This window comes from Choloepus didactylus, chromosome 7 (assembly GCF_015220235.1).
Source record: "Choloepus didactylus isolate mChoDid1 chromosome 7, mChoDid1.pri, whole genome shotgun sequence".
NCBI lineage: Eukaryota > Metazoa > Chordata > Mammalia > Pilosa > Megalonychidae > Choloepus > Choloepus didactylus.
Window position 1 is genome coordinate 80,137,538 of NC_051313.1, and position 20,065 is coordinate 80,157,602.

A 20,065-nucleotide genomic window follows, 5' to 3' on the forward strand; every position below is an offset into this window, starting at 1 on the left:
GCATTTAGAACTCTTTTCTTGTCCTTTGCGTTCAACAGTTTGAATAAAATGTGATAGGGTATATCTTTCTTCATGGTTATCCTGTTTGGTGTTCTCTGGGCTTCTTGGATGTGCATATTCATGTCTTTTGCTAAGTTTGGGAATTTTTCTGTCATTATTTCCTTGAATACTCCTCTGCCCCTTTCTCTCTTCTCTGTGTGGGACTTCCTTAATGCATATATTGGTATGCTTGATAGTGTCCCAGATGTCTCTTGGGCTATTTTCACTTTTCACAATTCTTTTCTTTTTCTAACTCCTCAGCCTGACTCATTTCAATGGTCTTTTCTTCAAGTATGCTGATTCTTCTGGTACTACCAATCTGCTTTTGAAACCCTTTGGGCATTTTTCATTTCAGTTATTGTTGCCTTCAACTCCAATAGTTCTGTTTGGTTCCTTTTGAAAAATTCTAGCTCTTAATATTAAGATTCTCATATTGTTCATTTATTGTTTCCCTGTTATCCTTTACTTCTTTCTTCATTTTCTTGAGCATTTTTTTAAAAGCCTTTGTCTGGTATGTCTAAATTCTGGTCTTTTTTATTGGTGTTTTCTGGATTTTTATCTCTTCCTTTGAGTAGGCCATCATTTCCTATTTTTCTTGTAATCTTTTGCTGCACACTGAACATATTAGTATTTTAAAATGTTAACTCTGGGTTTTATTCCCTGAGATGTCTGTTTCTTGAGCTTGCAACCAGCTGGTGATAGGGCAGAGATTTTCTTCAGTGTCAACCCTCCTGTCAGGAACATCCACCCAAGGCTGTGTCTTTTTCTGGACTTGTGCTTTCTAACTGTTTAGGAATTTTCTGTTTATGGGAGTTTGGGTGCCCCCTCTATTCCCTCTTCTGGGTGCTCCACTGCTGGATTTAAAGCAAGAAGTCCTTGCCCCAGGTTGTCCACCTCAATTGTTTCTCACACTGCTTTCATTGTCTCAAGCTGCTTTTGCCTGGAGGGCAAGTTTCCCAAGTCAGTCTTTCCCAGCTGGAACAAGGCCAGGGGCAGCCTGCAGACTGACTGGAGAGGGGATAAGGGAGGCACCAGTCTCTTCCTTCATGGCAGAATGATATTTTAATGAAGGGATTCTTTTATATATTGTGGTGTTCAGATGTGGATGATTCTGTTGAAATACTTTTCTGTTTTTTCTTTTCACAATTAAGAAGAAACATGGCGGCTATCTTTCTCTAACATTGAAAAGTACATTTTGAAAAACCATGGGCAAGCCAAAACATGCTGTGAAATCAATGGAGTGAAATGTTGCAGGTAACTTCCTTATTTTGTTACATGGCAGATTATCTATGGAATGTTTAATTCTTTGTTACGATAGATAACTGAAACCTAAAAGTCATTGCTGGGTTGGGTCCCAGGGATATGGCAGGGCTGGGTTGACGCGGAGTAGTATCTAAGGATGAGCATGAAACTATAGATCCAGGAGACCAAGGATGTTGTCAGAAGGCAAGGCAGTAAGCAGTCCTGAATCCTGGATCAGGATGGATATCACAGTGAGAGGCTGTGAACAATAGGCATGATAATTTGATGTTTCTCAATATTCTGTTTGCTTAAAGGTAATGAATATTAATGTCATGTAATGAAGGAGGCCAAAGGATCATTCTTATTGGATATTGGTACATGTTTGGGGATAGTGCGGCTGCACTGAAAACCAGGGACTGACTGGCCAAACTTTAAACAACACTAAGAGCAGGGAAATTATATTTCTTGGTAGCATATACAAAATAAAGAGCTAAGACTGAAAAGGAATTGTTTATTTGTTTCTAAAGTTGACTAGTATAAAGGTCACAAAAGTTAAAAGGTCAAAACAGGATTGCCCAATGGGCAAGCACATGTTCTCTAAGGCTCCATATGCAGGCATTAAGAAAAATATATTGCCAATAAGGCTAAATAATTTTATAACTATTAATTGTTGTCTACTACTAAATAATTAGATGAATAACGTATATATTTGCAACCCAATAAAGTGAAATCATTTTATCAAAATTAAAAAAAGATTTTTGTAGTCACTAACTAGATGAATACTATAAGTATGTTAGTTTTATGTAGTTGAATTAATTATGATAGAATAAAATTTTTATTTTTTTGAAATTTCAAAGCATATATTTGAAAACAATCAGGTTTTGGGGTAACTATGTAATTCTATTTATGTTATTTATATCTTTATTGTTTTTCCTATAAGATGCCTAAAATCCTTTGGATAATGAGGTAGATTGTAAATAAATAGTAATAATTATTCTTCCTTTTTATTCACCAGGAAAGAATGTTTAAAACTAATGAAGTATCTTTTAGAACAACTGAAAAAAAAGTTTGAAAATCGAAAGGAAATGGATAAGTTTTGTTCTTATCATGTGAAAACGGCTTTCTTTCACGTTTGTACCCAGGACCCTCAGGACAGTCAGTGGCAGTCCAAAGACCTGGACTACTGCTTTAATAACTGTGTGACATACTTTCTTCAGTGCCTCAGGACAGAGGAACTTAGGAATTATTTTATTCCTGGAGTCAATCTGTTCTCTAGAGACCAAATTGACAAAATAAGTAAAGAATTTCTGTCAAGGCAAATTGAATATGAAAGAAACAATGGATTTCCAGTTTTTGATGAATTTTGAAATTATATTTTAAAAAAGAATCAAGAAATTTGAGTGACTTTATAATAATTAGAATATTTGAATTTGTCACAGTAATTCAAAATAAATGGAATTATTTAGCCCTTAGTTTGTCTTGATAAATGGTGATCATTATAAAAGGATTGATTATCCTTGAAAAGGGATTATTTCAGGAATAAGAAGCAAAAGTAGTAGTTCAGGAGAACCTAAGATGGCGACTAGGTGAGACAGGGCAAAAAAACACCTCCATGAAAAATACTAGATAAAAACCAGAAAGTGACCCAGAACACCACTTCCAGAGTAGCACCAGCCAGACAAGGTCTGCTAAATCCACAGGGAATGTGCATTTGGTGAAACCAGGAGTCCACATTCTGAAACGAGTGAGATGGCTGAAAGTCCCTCGGGCATGCTGCAGTGTGGGGAAGCGGTGGGTTGGTGTTTGGAGATGGACTAGTTCTTTAAAAAAAAAAAAAAAAAGCCCCGGAGCAGCTGCAGATATGACGGGAGTGGGCTGGGCTAACGCCTTGGTGTCTGGCATGGAGGATACCCCTTCCCACACCCACTTCTGATTGTCTCAGGCCCAGGGGAGCAAACGGGAGCCAAAAGGAGAAAAAAACGCACGACTTGCAGCCATCTCCCCCGTGGGTGGGGGCACTCCTGCCCGGGGCCAACCCCACAGCCCAGAGCCATGCCAAGAAACCCAGCATGACAGGGAGTCTTTCCCACAGCACCGCTCACACGCCACATCGGCCATGGACAGTGGCCTTTAATACACCCATGGCTGATTGTCCCGGAGCTGGCAGGGTGGAGCTGTGCGGAAAGGGGGAAGTTAACGCGTCCCATTCAACCATCTTTGAAGTGGGCTGGGAACGCCCCTGCACAGCCCAGCGTCCCAGGGCTTCCCTGGAGGCCGGCACACACTTGTGACGTGGCATGGCCCTCCCTTCCTCAGCAGAGGTCCTGGAAGAGTACAGCAGGGAAGGGGGAACCACTCAGAAATCCCCGGGAACCTATGCCAATACCAAGGACTTTTGGGTCAGCGGCAGAGAACAGCCTTAAATCTCCAGGAACACCTGGGAGGTTTGATTATTAAAGATGCCTTTCCTCCCTAACCGCTCAGACACATGCCCCTCATTCAGGGCGGACAGCACCAACAACACACCCAAATTAAGTGCACCAATTGGACCCCACAAGAATCAGATCCCCACACACCACAAAGACAAAGTTGGGGAGAACTGACTTGAGGGGAATAGGTGACTCACGGATGCCATCTGCTGGTTAGTTAGAGAAAGTGTACACCACCAAGCTGCAATTCTGACAAATTAAAGATCAAGTAAAGCAAATGCCAAGAGGCCAAAAACAACAGAAAATCTTAAAGCATATGATAAAACCAGATGATATGGAGAACCCAAACCCAAACACCCAAATCAAAAGATCAGAAGACACACAGCACTTGGCGCAATTAATCAAAGAACTACAGACAGGCAATGAGAGCATGGCACAGGATATAAAGGACATAAAGAAGACCATGGCACAGGATATAAAAGAGAAAAAGAAGACCCTAGAAGAGCATAAAGAAGATATTGCAAGAGTAAATAAAAAAAATAGAATATCTTATGGAAATTAAAGAAACTGTAGGCCAAATTAAAAAGACTCTGGATACTCATAATACAAGATTAGAGGAAGTTGAACAACAACTCAACCTCCTTGAGGACCACAGAACAGAAAATGAAAGAACAAAAGAAAGAATAGGGAAAACAATCGAAAAAATCGTAATGGATCTCAGGGATATGATAGATAAAATAAAACGTCCAAATTTAAGACTCATTGGTGTCCCAGAAGGGGAAGAGAAGGGTAAAGGTCTAGAAAAAGTATTCAAAGAAATTGTTGGGGAAAACTTCCCAAACCTTTTACACAATATAAATACACAAAGGATAAATGCCCAGCGAACTCCAAATAGAATAAATCCAAATAAACCCACCCCAAGACATATTCTGATCAGACTGTCAAATACTGAAGAGAAGGAGCAAGTTCTGAAAGCAGCAAGAGAAAAAGCAGTTCACCACATACAAAGGAAACAACATAAGACTAAGTAGTGACTACTCAGTGGCCACCATGGAGGTGAGAAGGCAGTGGCATGACATATTTAAAATTCTGAGAGAGAAAAATTTACAACCAAGAATTCTTTATCCAGCAAAACTCTCCTTCAAATTTGAGGGAGAGCTTACATTTTTCACAAACAAATGCTGAGAGATTTTGCTAATAAAAGACCTGCCCTACTTCAGATACTAAAGGGAGCCCTGCTGACAGAGAAACAACGAAAGGAGAGAGAGATATAGAGAATTTTAACAGACATATATAGAATATTACATCCCAAGTCACCGGGACACACATTCTTCTCCTAGTGATCACGGATCTTTCTCCAGAATGGACCATATGCTGGGACATAAAAACAAGCCTCAATAAAAAAAAATGAATTTGTTCAAAGCACATTCTCTGACCACAATGGAATATAAATAGAAGTCAGTAACCATCAGAGATTTGGAGAATTCACAAATACCTGGAGGATAAAAATGAGGGAGAGATGAAAACATTCATGGATAATCAAAAGCTGAGGGACTTCATCACCAGGAATCAGTCCTATAAGAAATGCTAAAGGGAGCTGAGCAGGCTGAAAGGAAGGGACACTAAACAGTTGACTGAAACTATATGAAGAAATAAAGATTTCCATTAAAGATCACATGGTAAATATGAATACCAATACTACTGTATTGTTGATTTATAACTCCACTATTTACTTCCTACAGGATCCAAAATACATGAACTTTAATGATAAATCAGTGGTTTTGGACTCAATGTAAAATATGTAATTTTTGACAACAACTACATAAAGGTGGGGGAATGATGGAATATAGGAACGTAGTTTATGTGTCATATGGAAGTTAAGTTGGTATCAAAGAAAAACAAGATTGTTATAGATTTAAGATGTTAAATTTAAGCCCCACGGTAAATACAAAGAAAGTATCAGAGAATATGACCATAGAGATGAAAAGTAGAGTAGGGGTTCCAAGAAGTGGGGGAAGGGGCAATGGGGAGTTAAGAAATGAGAGTAGGGTTTCTGTTTGGGGTGAAGGGAAACGTCTAGAAATGGATGGTGGGAAGGTGATAGCATTGCAACATTGTAAATGTGATTAATCTCACTAATGGAATGCTAGTGAATGGGTGGAATGGGAAGATTTAGGCTATATATATGTTTCCACAATTGAAAAAAAAAAGCCAGTCTAAATAGACGACAATTAAATGCCAAGGATGATCCTGGATTGGACCTGAGGATGGAGGAGAGGAGGCTCAAAGGGACACAGATGGGACACAAGAAAATAAAAAAAGGAAATATAGAATGTAAGCTTTATATCAGTGTTGAATTTCTTGAACTTCTTAGCTGTGCTTAATGGGATTGCATAAAAGAATGTTCTTGTCCATGGGAAAGGTATATGTGAATTATATTGTTTGTTCAAAGATATGTGCAGCTTGCTCACATATGTTCAGAGGACAGAGCAATAGATGATGGATGATAGACAGGGAGGGAGGGAGGGAGAGAGGGAGGGAGGGAAAGAAAGAAACTGGTGTGACAGGATCTTAAAGGTATGGATCTGGGTATCGGGGGACAGGGGTCAGGGTATGATGGAGTTCTATGTATGGGGTTTGTACTGTTTTTGCAACTTTTTGAACTGTTTATTTCAAAATAAAATTTATTAAATTAAAAAAAGCAATTTACAATCAAGTACTTGGAAAATAAAATACTGACATATTTCTCTTGCTAAAAAAAAAAAGAAAAAAAGTAGTAGTTCAAAGCTAAAAACTTTACCATATTGGAATTAAAAGAATATCATTTCTTCATGTTGCTTGGATAAATGGAAGGATTGCAAGGGACAATATTGGAAATAATCACTATCTCCAGAAAACCTGTAGGGTTTGTTCAGCATACAGATATATTTGGAAGCAATGTTTTGTTCTAGATGTTAGAATATGTAAGAAAGAAATGGAAAAATAAGTTCTACATTGTCTCTGCTTTCAGGAAATACATAATCTTACAGGAAGATAGAAGGTACATTAATATCTGAGGCTAATTAAAACATATAACTTATTTTATTTCTATTTTTACTTACAATTTATGTGTATTTCTGAAAACATAATTCATACACATGGTATAAAACTCAAAAGGAACAATGTTATAGAGTGATATGTCACCCTTTCTCCTCCATATTTGGGCACAATTCAACCTAGATGCAACTGCTATTCACTAACTTTTTCCTGTTTTTTCTTAGAGATGTTCTATACATTTAAAAATGTTTATAAACGTATTCATTTTTCATTTTAACAAATTGGTGTGGGGGGGAACTCTGCATGTTGTTCTGCACCGTGCTTTAAAAAGTAATGAGAAGATATAAAAAACAAAACAAAAAATATATAAAAACAATAAACTGAATTAGTGTGTCACCAGCCATCCATCTTAAAAATAAAACATTGTCAAAGCCCTTAAATTTGAGTTATTACTCTCTGTTTTAGTCTGCTAGGCTGCTGAAAAGCAATGTAATATAAAATGGGTTGGTTTTAACAAAGGAAATTTATTAGTTTACAAGTGTATAGTTCTGAGGCCGTGAAAATATCTACATCTAGGCATCATCAAGACGATACCTTCCTTCTGAGACCAGCTGCCAGCAATCCTGGACTCCTCTGTCAGATGGCAAGGCACATGGTGGTTTCTGCTGGTCTCTCCCTTTTCTTCCAGGCTTTGTTGCTTCCAGGTTCTGGCTTCAGTAGCTTCCACTCTGTTTCTGTGGCTTTCTCTCTCAGCTTCTGTGTCTTTCTGTCTCTCTATCTGTATTCATCCTTATAAAGGATTCCTGTAAGAGGATTAATATTCACCCTGGGCCATGTCCTAACTGTACTAATCTAATAAAAAAGTTCCACCTATAAAAGGTTCATACTGCAAGAATGGATTAACTTCAGGAACATAATTTTCTGAGGTCCAGAAAGCTCCCAAACCATCACACTCTCCAGTAGCTTTGCTTCTTCTCTCAGAGAGGGGACCACTGTCCTGAATTTGGTGTTTATCAGAGTGCTTTTCTTTACCCTTTTTATATGAATATAATCCTAAGCAATGTATTTTGTAGGTTTTAAAACTTTAGGTAAGTGGTATGCTGTATATATTGTTCTTCAACTTTTTAAATTTAGATAGTTTGATTTTCATCCATGAGGATATGTGTAGTTCTTGTTCAGTAATTTTTAACAGTTAAATAGTATTCCCTTGTATGAGTATGCCACAAATTCACTTATCTATTCTGATACATAGTTTTTTTTCTGATTTTTTGCTATTACAAAAAACTGCTGCTATGAGCATTATTGTATGTTTCCTGATATACATGTGTATATTTCTTCTAGTGTATGTATATTCCTAGATATTATATAACTATATATTGCCAAAATGCTCCCTCAAAAATTGTACCAATTCAAACTTCCACCAGCAGCATGAAAGAGTTGTTGTCCTACAATGCTTTGTTTTGTTAAACTTTTACATTTTTTGCAGTATGGTGGGTGTGAAATGGTTTCTTGTGTTTTTTTCCCTAAGTACTTACTAGTCAGGATGAGCTTCTTTTCAAATATTTATTGGTCATTTGTTTTGAAATTGCCTGTTTATATCTTTATCACATTTTCTTAGTAGCTGGTTTATCTTTTTCTTATTGTTTCATAGGAGTTCTTTATATATTTTGGATACTTATCCTTTGTTGGTTGACTGAATAATTTCTATGTGGGTTTTCATCACCTTTTTTGGTGTCTTTTAGTAAACAAAGGTTTTAATTTCAATGTAGTTGAATATTTATCATTCTTCTTTATGGCTTGTGTCTTATACATCTTGTTTAATAACTTAGTATGTTTGAACTTACTAAGAGAAAATTTCTACACTAGAAGGAATTATTTGGGTACAGTTAATGATGAACACATAGAAAACTAGGAAAACAAACAAAAAAACAATTTTTAACTCCAGGAATAAAGAATATGTGCAAGAAAAGTAATCATGGTGTGATCTGAGAATACTGCTCAGCTGCAAGCAGTATGTACAAAGTCATAGTAATATAAACATAGACTATTAACTTCCTCAAAATTATGATTAGCTCTGTGGGAAGGATAGGGCAACAGGATGAGTGCCTTTGTGGTGACAGTGGTGAGAGCAGGGGTGAGGAATGTATTAGTTTCATATTGCTGCATAACAAATTACCACAAACTTAGTGGCTTAAAACAATACTATTTTATTATCTCACAGTTTCTATGGATCCGGAGTCTTGGCATGGCTCTCCTGAGGGTCTCACAAGGCTGTAATCAAGGTATCAATGGGGGTTGCAGTCTCATCTGAGGCTCAGCTGGGGAAGGATCAGCTTTTGTTGGGAGAATTCAGTTCCTTACAGTTATAGGACTGAGGGCATCAGTTTCTTGCTGGCCGTTGGTCAGAGTCTGCCCTCAGTTCCTAGAAGTGCCCTCAGTTCGTTGCCACATGGACCTCCCAACATAGACAGCTCATAACATGGCAGCTTGCTTCTTCAAAGACAGCAAAGGAGGGTGGGACCCCAGCAAAATAAGTGCTTCAGTCTGTGTAACAACTATAGTCATATGCCTTTACCTTATCCTATTGGTTGGAAGCAAGTCACAGGTACTGCCCATTCTAAAGTGGAGGGGATCACTCAAGGGCATGAGCAGCCTAAGGGTCTTAATGTCACAGGTATGAAAGAGCTGAAATTGTCTTTCTTTCTGTGGGAAGCCAGTAGATAATCTCAAATTTGAAAAACCAAGTAATTGCACTATAGGCATGTTATTTAGAAGTGGCTGAAACATGAAATAGTTGCATCTTGGGAGTGAGAAGTGAAGGGTCGGTTGGAGGGCTGCAGACTGCTTTTTAAAAATAAACTCTGTAGAACCTTTTGCCTCTTTACATTCATTACATATATGACTTCGATGAAAATGAAAAATTAAGTAGTATTTGTCCCTGTAAAAAATTCAGATGCCCACATAAAAGTGTAAAGAAGAAAGTGAAAATCACAATTCCATCATCCAGAGAGATGAGCATTATTAATCTAATAATGTTTTACTCTGGCTGCTTTTAGGATTTTTGTCTTTGGTATATTGGAATTTCATTATGAAGTTTCCAACTGTGGATATCTTTTTATTTATCCTGCATGAGATTCATTGGGCTTCTTGATACTGTAGATTATTGTTTTTCATTCTGGAAAATTCTCAGCTATTCTCTCTTAAAATATTGGCCCTGCCCCAATCTTTTTCTCTTTTCTGGGACTCCAATTAAATGGATGTTAGAACTTCTAACTGCCTATTCTATCCTCTTACCCTCTTTAATATTTTCCATCTCTTGTCTCTCTGTGCTGCAATCTGGATTCTGCTTTGACTTCTATTCCAGTTATTTACTCATTTGTGTGTAATCTGTTGGTAAATTCATCCTTTAAAAAATCTTTATGATCAAAATGTTCAAATGCACAATAGTAGAGAGCATAGTATCACATTCCTATATATCTATCACTGGCTTCAACAATATTAATATTCCACCCTCCTGATTTCATTCCTAGTCATTTTTTAACTTTTTATTTTGAAAAAATTTCAAACTTACAGGACAGTTGCAAAAATAATACAAACCTGTACAGAGAACTCCATCATACCCCCACCAAAATACCAGATCCACCAACTTTTAACATTTTGCTACATCTGCTGTATCATTCCATTTATCCATCTATCTACCCATCCATCCGTCCATCCATCCAGCTATCTGGCTGTTTTTCTAAACATTTGACAGTAGGCTTTGTACATCATGCTCCTTGAACACTTAATACTTTCATGTACATTTCCTGAGAACAAAGATGTTCAGTTATGTAACTACCGTAAGTACAGTGGTCAAGTTCAGGCAACTTAACATTGATATTAAGCTTATAGTCTATATTCCAGTATTTTCATACATCTCAATAATGTCCTTTTGGGCCTTTTCTCCTCCATTATTAGTTCTAGGTAAGGATCATAGATTTCATTTAATTGTCATTGTCTCTTTAGTCACTTTTTTTTAAATTGTGGAAACATATATACAATATAAACTTTCCCATCTTAATCACTCCCAAGTATACTATTCAGTAGGATTAATCGTATTCACAATTTTACACTACCCATACCACCATCCATTACCAAAACTTTTTCATCATCCTAAACCCTACATTAATTATGCATTAACACCCCCCACCCACCAACTTGTATTCTACTTGCTGTCTCTCTGAATCTGAATATTCTAGTTATTTCAAATAAATGAAAGCATACAGTATTTTTCCTTTGTCCTGTTGTGTATGGCTTATTTTATTCAACATTATGTCTTCAAGGTTCATCCATATTGTAGTATGCATCAGAACTTCATTCCTTTTTATATCTGAAAAATATTCTATGGTACGTATATACTTGTCATTGAGGTTTTTTTTTTTTTTCATTTTTATTGAGATTGTTCAGATACCATACAATTATCCAAAGATCCAAAGTGTACAATCACTTGCCCCTGGGTACCCTCATACAGCTGTGCATCCATCACACTGAATTTTTGTTCAATTTTTAGAAACTTTTCATTACTCCAGACAAGAAATAAAGTGAAAGATGAAAAAAGAAAAAAAGAAAAGGAAACTCTAAACCTCCCCTATCCCTAACCAACCCCCCTCAATTGTTGACTCCTAATATTGATATAGTACGTTTGTTACTGTTTATGAAAAAATGTTGAAATACTACTAACTGTAGTATATACTTTGTACTAGGTATTTAGTTCTTCCCTATATGCCCCTCTATTATTAACTTCTAATTGTATTGTCATACATCTGTTCTGGTTCATGAAGTGATTTCTAGTATTTGTACAGATCATGGACATTGCCCACCATAGGATTCAGTTTTATACATTTCCATCTTTTGATCTCCAACTTTCCTTCTGGTGACATATATGACTCTGAGCTTCCCCTTTCCACCTCATTCACATCCCATTCAGCGCTGTTAGTTATTCTCACATCTTGCTACCAACACCCCTGTTCATTTCCAAACATTTAAGTTCATCCTAATTGAACATTCTGCTCATACTAAGCAAGAGAATCTACATTTCTTCCACAAGGCAGGAGGGAGAGTCAAAGAAGGTAGAGAGGCAAAAGAAAGAGGAAACAAAAAAATGACAGCTAGGAAGCAGCAAAAGGAAAAATAACCTTAAAGTAGAATAAAGAATCAGACAATACCACCAATGTCAAGTGTCTAACATGCCTCCCCTATCCCCCCCTCTTATCTGCATTCACCTTGGTATATCACCTTTGTTACATTAAAGGAAGCATAATACAATGATTCTATTAGTTACAGTCTCTAGTTTATGCTGATTGCATCCCTCCCCCAATGCCTCCCCATTTTTAACACCTTGCAAGGTTGACGTTTGCTTGCTCTCCCTCATAAAAGAACATATTTGTACATTTTATCACAATTGTTGAATACTCTAGATTTCACCAAGTTACACAGTCCCAGTCATTATCTTTCCTCCTTTCTTGTGGTGTCTCACATGCTCCCCATCTTCCTCTCTCAACCGTATTCATAGTTACCTTTGTTCAGTGTACTTACATTGTTGTGCTACCATCTCCCAAAATTGTGTTCCAAACCACACACTCCTGTCTTCTATCACCGTGTAGTGCTCCCTTTAGTATTTCCTGTAGGGCAGGTGTCTTGTTCACAAAGTCTCTCATCGTCTGTTTGTCAGAAAATATTTTGAGCTCTCCCTCACATTTGAAGGACAGCTTTGCTGGATACAGGATTCTTGGTTGGTGGTTTTTCTCTTTCAGTATCTTAAATATATCACACCACTTCCTTCTTGCCTCCATGGTTTCTGCTGAGAGATCCGCACATAGTCTTATTAAGCTTCCTTTGTGTGTAATGGATTGCTTTTCTCTTGCTGCTTTCAGGATTCTCTCTTTGTCTTTGACATTTGATAATCTGATTATTAAGTGTCTTGGCATAGGCCTATTCATATCTCTTCTGTTTGGAGTACACTGCGCTTCTTGATCCGTAATTTTATGTCTTTCATAAAAGATGGGAAATTTTCATTAATTATTTCCTCTATTATTGCTTCTGCCCCCTTTCCCTTCTCTTCTCCTTCTGGGACACCAATGATATGTACATTATTGTACTTTGTTTCATCCTTGAGTTCCCGGAGACGTTGCTCATATTTTTTCATTCTTTTCTCCATCTGCTCCTTTGCGTGTAGGCTTTCAGGTGTTTTGTTCTCCAGTTCCTGAGTGTTTTCTCCTGCCTCTTGAGATCTGCTGTTGTATGTTTCCATTGTGTCTTTCATCTCTTGTGTTGTGCCTTTCATTTCCATAGATTCTACTAGTAGGTTTTTTGAACTTTTGATTTCTGCCATATACATGTCCAGTGCTTCCTTTACAGCCTCTATCTCTTTTGCAATATCTTCTCTAAACTTTTTGAATTGATTTAGCATTAGTTGTTTAAATTCCTGTATCTCAGTTGAAGTGTACGTTTGTTCCTTTGACTGGGCCATAACTTTGTTTTTCTTAGTGTAGGTTGTAATTTTCTGTTGTCTAGGCATGGTTTCCTTGGTTATCCAAAGCAGGTTTTCCCAGACCAGAACAGGCTCAGGTCCCAGAGGGAAGAAATATTCAGTATCTGGTTTCCCTGAGGGTGTGTCTTAGAAAATTGCTCCACCCTGTGATGCCTCGGGTCACTGTGCTTTTCTGCCCAGCAGGTGATGCCTGTTAGCCTATAATTCTTGACTGGTGTGAGGAGGTATGGCCGTGTTCCCCCAGGCTCTGGGGTCTGGTTCTGAATGGAAAGGGCCCCACCCCTTTCCTCCTAGAGAAGACAGACCCCTCAGGTGGAGGTCATTAGCATTTCAATGGTCTCGCTCTCTGCTTGTGGTGTCTCCACCCTTCCCAGAGTCACAGCCCTGGAAACTGAAAATGACTGGGGCTTTCTCCACTGAGCCAAAAAAGAAATAGATAGTCCCCTTCAGACTCAGTCCAAGGCGACCCTCCGGCTCTCCCAGGTCAGTCGTCACCCAAAGCCTCTGTCTGTTTTTGGGGGCTGCATACCTGTAGTGAGCAGTTCACACACGCTACTTAAAACCTCAGTTGGAGCTCAGCTGAGCTGTATTGCTTGCTGGGAGAGAGCTTCTCTGTGGCACCACGCAGCTCTGCAGCTCGGGCTATGGGGGAGGGGGTCTCCCGACCTGGTTCCGCAGGTTTTACTTACAGATTTTATGCTGTGTTCTCAGGCATTCCTCCCAATTCAGGTCGGTGTATAATGAATGGATGGTCTCGTTTGTCCCCCCGCAGTTATTCTGGATTATTTACTAGTTGTTTCTGGTTTTTTGTAGTTGTTCCAGGGGGACTACTTAGCTTCCACTCCTCTCTATGCCGCCATCTTGCCCGAGTCCCTGTCATTGAGTTTTAAAATTATTTTTTCATTTCTCAAAGCTCTAGCTGGTTCTTGTTTTAATCTGCCATGTCACCTTATGTTTTTCTATTTCTGTCAGATTTTCAAGCTTGTGTTTGCATTTATTTAATCACAGAAAGCATAGTTGTTTTATAATCTGATAATTTTAAAATTTGTAGTCTGTTTCTTCTGTTTCTGTTGCTTCTTCTGATTCTCCCTGTGGTATCTTGTTTCCTTGTATGCTTGGTTATTTTTTTACTGAATACTGTTCATTATCCTTAAAAAACATTATATGTGATGATTCTTTTTGACCTAATATGAAGGTGCTTTCTCCAAAACAGGATTTGTTTGGGTTTGTCAGGCTTTTGGGGTTATTGCCAGTCATTGAATCACCTCAAATTAAGGTCATTTCTTGAGGATCCTTGGATCATCAAGGCAATGTAGCCTGGGGCTACACTTTCTTAACTGTTACTTTTTCCCTGTTATTTTACTTACCCTGCTCCTCTCAGAGCCAGGGCAACCATGCTTGCAGTAGCTTGGAAGTGGGTTTACTTTTGGTTCACTGTTACCTCAAGGTTATTGCCCTGTGAGGTCCTAACTGAATGTGAGGAGGGTCTTATTTTTTAAACTCTCGACCTTGATTTTTGAGCCAAAACCAAAATTCAGTATGTCAGCATGGGAAGCCATAGCTTTGGACTTCTCAGAGTGATGACTCTTGGCCCTGGACATGACCTTTGCAGGCAACCATGAAGCTATGCCTGTGAAGTTGTTATGAGAGATACTGGCTCCTGTGGTCACTGGTCTTCAAAGACAAGGTGGACCCCACCCCCATCAAGGTGGATCTAATCTCTTGCCTCTGAATTGTCACCTAGAGGCACCCATGAGAACAGCTCCTGGATGGTTATGTGGGCTGCTGGAAGGACTACTCCCATAGGAAACACCTGATAGCACCCTATGTCCTGTCTCATATCCTCCTGAGGAATCTGATGCCAAGCATGGCCTTTGGTGGTCTTGTGAATCTGAAAGTTTAGTTGAGCCTAAGAAGACCCCCCAACACCTCTTCTCTGTCCTCCCACCTGGCCTTGTAGAGCAGGATTATCAAAAGTCCTTATCTGAAAAATGGCTTGGATTTCACCAATGGCTGGGAAGGCACTGGGTGGAGTTCCAATTTTCCCTTTAGATTTTGGGCTGTTAGCTCCTTACCATCCTGCCAGCTCTGCTGCTTTTAAGGAGATTTAAAAAAAAATAAAAATTTTACTAAGATATGTCACATACCAAAAAATTCACCCTTTTGAAATATACAATTCAGTGGCTCTTAGTATATTTACAAAGTTGTGCAACCATCACCAGTAATTCCAAAACATTTTTATCATGCCAAAAAGAAACTCTGCACTTAACACTTATTTTATATTTAATTTTGCATTTTGGTTTCAGCAGGAGGGTTTGTTTCCTAACCCTTAGCCTAATCCACCTTCACTGGAAACATAAGTCCTTAGCATATATATATATATTTCCACTCTAATAATTCAGTTGCCCATTTTCCTCAACTGCAGCTACCTTTTTCATATATATCCTTCTAGGCATATACTTATATGTTCTGGTTTGCTAATGCTGCTGTTATGCAAAATACCAGAAATGGACTGGCTTTTATAAAAGGGGGTTTATTTGGTTACAAAGTTACAGTCTTAAGGCCATAAAGTGTCCAAGGTAAGGCATCAACAATCGGGTACCTATACTGGAGAAAGGCCATTGGCATCTGGAAAACCTCTTTTAGCTGGGAAGGCACGTGGCTGGCATCTGCTTACTCCCAGGTTGCTTTTCAACTCCTCTCTCAGCTGCTGTGCATTCTTCAAAGTTTCTCTTGTGGCTGCAGCAAGCAGTGAGCTCCTTCTATCTGAGCTTTTTATATGGCTCCAGTGATTTAATTCAGAGCCACCCTGAATGGGTGGGGTAACACCTCCATTGCAATTATCCAGTCAAGTTCTTGTCCACAGCTGATTGAGTCACATCTCCATAGAAACAATCAATCAATAGGTTCCAACCTGATCAACACTAATATGTCTGCCCTCACAAGATTGCATCAAAGAACATGGAGTTTTGGGGGACCACAATACATCCAAACCGGCACATATGTATGCATATATTCTAACGAAAATAATTTATATTTCTCACTTTACTTTACTTTGGAAATCATTCCATCTTGGTACAGGTTGGACTGCCTCATCCTCTTTCTTTAATGTTGGCATATTATTCCATTGCAGAATTCAAAAGGGTAATATTTTAAGGATCTTTATGTTCATGAGAATGACTTAATTTAATGCTGTCCTTCAATTTTGATATCAGTTATGTTAGCTTTATAGAAAACGCCATCTTTTTTATTGTTCTGGCACATAAGGATGCCCTTCTCTTTCAAGGCCCTTGGTACCTTTCAAAGGGAACTCTGTGATTATCTTTCGTATGTCTTCTATCTTTTCAGCTTAACTACCTGAGTTTATTTTAGTAACTTTAGGAAAAAAGAAAGTGGTCAATTTTGTGTATTTTCAGATTTCTTGATATAAATTTGTACACAATATATTCTCTTAAAGTTTTTGTCTCCGTATTCCTAAAGTAGATAGAGTTGTCCCCCACTCCCACCCCCATCAGACTTATCAGAAACTTGTCTTATTTGGTCTTTTCTTCTAGATTCTCTTATTAATCTTATTGCTAATACCAGGAAACTTAATAGTATGAATGATACAAGGTAAGGTGATGAGGGCCTAAATTAATTATGCACATACATGTAATTACAAATACTTATATATTAAGTAGTTTTTAGAATAAAATATATGTAAATATCATATATTGTGGTACAGATAACACAAAACTCTAAGGGAAAGATGTTGAGTGTGATTAATCAAAGAAACTTTTGTGGAGATGTAATTTTAATTTCCTAGGATTTATTTTAGCATGGAGCTATAGGCCCAAAGTTGATGGAAAAACAGCTGTTGCATGTTTGGGTCTGATGAAATAATTATTTTACTATTTCATTTCAAAGTTTCTTTAAAATAGGTGAGTGGAATCATTTAAGAAAAGTACACCAAGGGTTAAACAGAAAGACAAAGATCAACTTGTCTTTTAAATCATAGAAATTAACATTTATTTTAAAAACAGTATATTTTTCATTGCCAGTACAACATCTGAACAAGCATTAACCCTTTAAAGATTGACCTTAATACAGCAACATTACAGGAGACAATTTTTTTTTCTTTTGAAAATAGTTTGGTAAAAAGAAAACCTTCTAATACTACATTCCTTAATAGTCATGAAAAAAAATTTTCAACTCAAGTTTAAATGCTTTTGATTTTATTAAAGTATAAAATATTGAATTCTACATTTTAAACACTATTATTTTAAGAATCAGTCAAGTCTCTTCATACTGCCAGCATGTTTCCAGTACTTCCATATATATCTCAAATAGTATTTATCTTTAAAAAATCTTGAATCCTGTAAATTAAATAGAAGAAAAATATAAATTTCTGTTTCCATCATTCTTTGGTTTTTAATGGTAAAAACAGAGCAACCACTGTTAGATTTGTGGTTTCTTTCCATAGTTTGTGCTCATGCAAACATTAAAAATCTCCATTTAAATATTAAATGGGCATATACGTTACACATTGTACTGTGAACTCTGCTTTCACATTTCTCTCTATCTCAGAGGCATGGCATAATTTCCTCTGCTCTTACAATGCACTGATTCTCTTTGGCTCTATCTATCTTAATTCTTGAGTTTTTAAATTTTGTTGACTTTTTTTCCTGCTTTCTTTGGGTTTTCATCTTTTTCTCACAAGCCATCAGATTTCTTTTTATTTTTTGAACACTTCAAATGTATTTATCACAAAGCCTTTTTTGGATTACTTTATCATCTCTGTAATTCCTTGGTTATGACATGTATGTATCTCCCATATTTGTTGGTGTGCTGTTGTTCATGGTGGAGTAGCTTCTAGATCAGTTGCATTTCTCCTATTCTTTGACACTTTTAAAATCAGTTTCTCAGCCCATAGAGCCTGAATTTAGCTTTCAGAGTTCTTACAATTCACTCTTTCCTCCTCTCCCAAACTCTCTCCCTGAGTCCACAGCAAATGGTCCACTTCAGTGCTGCATCCACAGGTTGGTAAATACAGACTTTTAAAAAACTTTTTATTATGGAAAAATATTTAGCATATACTGAACTGTGTAATAAGCCCTCATGTATCTGTCACATAGCTTTAGGAACATTTTTAAAAAATATATTTTATCTCTTTTCTATGAGTTTGAAGTAGGAGGGAAGGTTTCCTGTGTTAGCTCAGTTGATCTTCTTAGCAGGAAATCTTTTGCATTTAACATGTAACAGAACATCTTAAAGGTAGTTCACATGTTCTTTAATAGCTGCACAGCACAACAGTATACCATAATCTATTCATCTGACATTTAGGTTTTAATCCATTGCTATTACAAATTTGCTACTTGTATGTGCAAATATATTGAATACATTCGTAGAAGAGAATTGCTGGATCAAAGGGTTATATGTGTTTATAACTGATACATTAACAAGTTGCTTGGAAGAGGTTATGCCCATACCTTCAGCAACTCCATTACACTTTTAATGATCTTTTGAACAAACTAAAAGTTTATTTTCTCACCTCTGAATTAGTACAGCTTTTAACTCTAAGATACATTACATTAACTGGACTTAACCTAATAGTTAAAGAGTAACACCTAGTAATATGTTAAAGACTCACTGAGATAATGCTGTTGCATTAAACACACTAACAAATCCTAGTGTAAGAGAAAGCTGGCATTTGAAAATCCATGAGTTATTTAAGGTTTACCTCCAGTGGCCTGAAACCACTTTTCAATATATACATTAATAATAAAACTTCTTGGGTTTTCCTTGAGGTCTTCCCAATTTTTTTTCCATCTCTTTTTTCTGTTTATTTGCCTTATATCTCTCAGCCATTGACACAAGATCCTCTGGGACACTCTGAAATCATTAAATGTGTTTAGAATTCTGAGTATTTTCTTTTAGTATTAACAGCTTGTCTACAGTATTTCAAAATGCTCCAACTCATATTTCAACCTGAGACTCTATACAACTGATTAGATAACTTTTTTTACATCTTTCTAACAACCAAATATCTCTCTACTTACTAAACCCTGAATCCATCTTCAGGCCACAAAACCAAACTGATCTTAAAAATACTCATCATGCTGCTTCCCTGCTTATATAGGCCTTCAGTTGCTCCCAATGCCCTTAGCATGCCCTTATCTAGTGGTACTTTCTGCATGTTCTTTCTCACCTCTGAGCCTGAATGTTTCCCCTGCTGGAAATTTCCCCATCTTCTAGGATTCCCCTACCCCCAGCCCACTGGTTTCTTCCTCAGCAGGGCTTTCATTAGATTAGGTTCCCCCAATTATATGTTTCCACAGCTTCTAATCTTTGCCATCCGATAGCCCTTGGAACATGTTTAATTACTTGTTCAGTGTCTTTCCTAATAGGCAGTAAGCTCTATGGGTAGAGATTATGCCTGGCTTTTTCACAATTATATATCCCCAGTACCTGCCATAAACAATTTGACTGAAACATCGGAAAAGTGGTAAGAGGTTGACTTCTAATAGGTTGCATGGTCTCACCTGATTTGCTCTTTCCAGAATATTAATTAATTCAGTGGCAACCCTCCAGTCGTTTTTAGTAATAAGGGTAATTGACACTCCAGTTCTCCTTTGGGGAGGGGAAAAACTCATGTAATTTGACTTATAATTTGTATTCGTTATACCATTAGCAAAACAGAATTTTTAAAACAGCAAAACCTCAACTCTTTTCACATAAATCCAAATATTTTTATGTATTAAGATTCAAGGTCATGCAAACCATCATTTGGAATCCAAATAATCTGCAGTTA

At 37.3% G+C, this 20,065-nt stretch overlaps 2 protein-coding genes across 2 annotated transcripts in view; one reads left to right on the forward strand and one right to left on the reverse strand.

Moving 5' to 3' along the window:
- The window catches only part of CGAS (cyclic GMP-AMP synthase), a 60,294-nt gene extending 57,550 nt beyond the window's left edge, over positions 1–2,744 (forward strand). The window contains exons 4-5 of the mRNA XM_037843387.1: positions 1,191–1,293; positions 2,297–2,744. Of these exons, the coding sequence (XP_037699315.1) occupies positions 1,191–1,293; positions 2,297–2,648 (455 nt within the window). The 3' untranslated portion in view covers positions 2,649–2,744. The remainder of the gene's footprint in view (positions 1–1,190; positions 1,294–2,296) is intronic.
- Positions 2,745–17,348: 14,604 nt separating this feature from the next.
- Positions 17,349–20,065, reverse strand: part of DDX43 (DEAD-box helicase 43) — a 39,835-nt gene continuing 37,118 nt past the window's right edge. The window contains exons 15-17 of the mRNA XM_037843763.1: positions 19,797–19,884; positions 18,995–19,146; positions 17,349–17,630 (exon numbers count right to left, since the gene is read on the reverse strand). Coding sequence (XP_037699691.1) covers positions 19,030–19,146; positions 19,797–19,884 — 205 coding nt within the window. The 3' untranslated portion in view covers positions 17,349–17,630; positions 18,995–19,029. The remainder of the gene's footprint in view (positions 17,631–18,994; positions 19,147–19,796; positions 19,885–20,065) is intronic.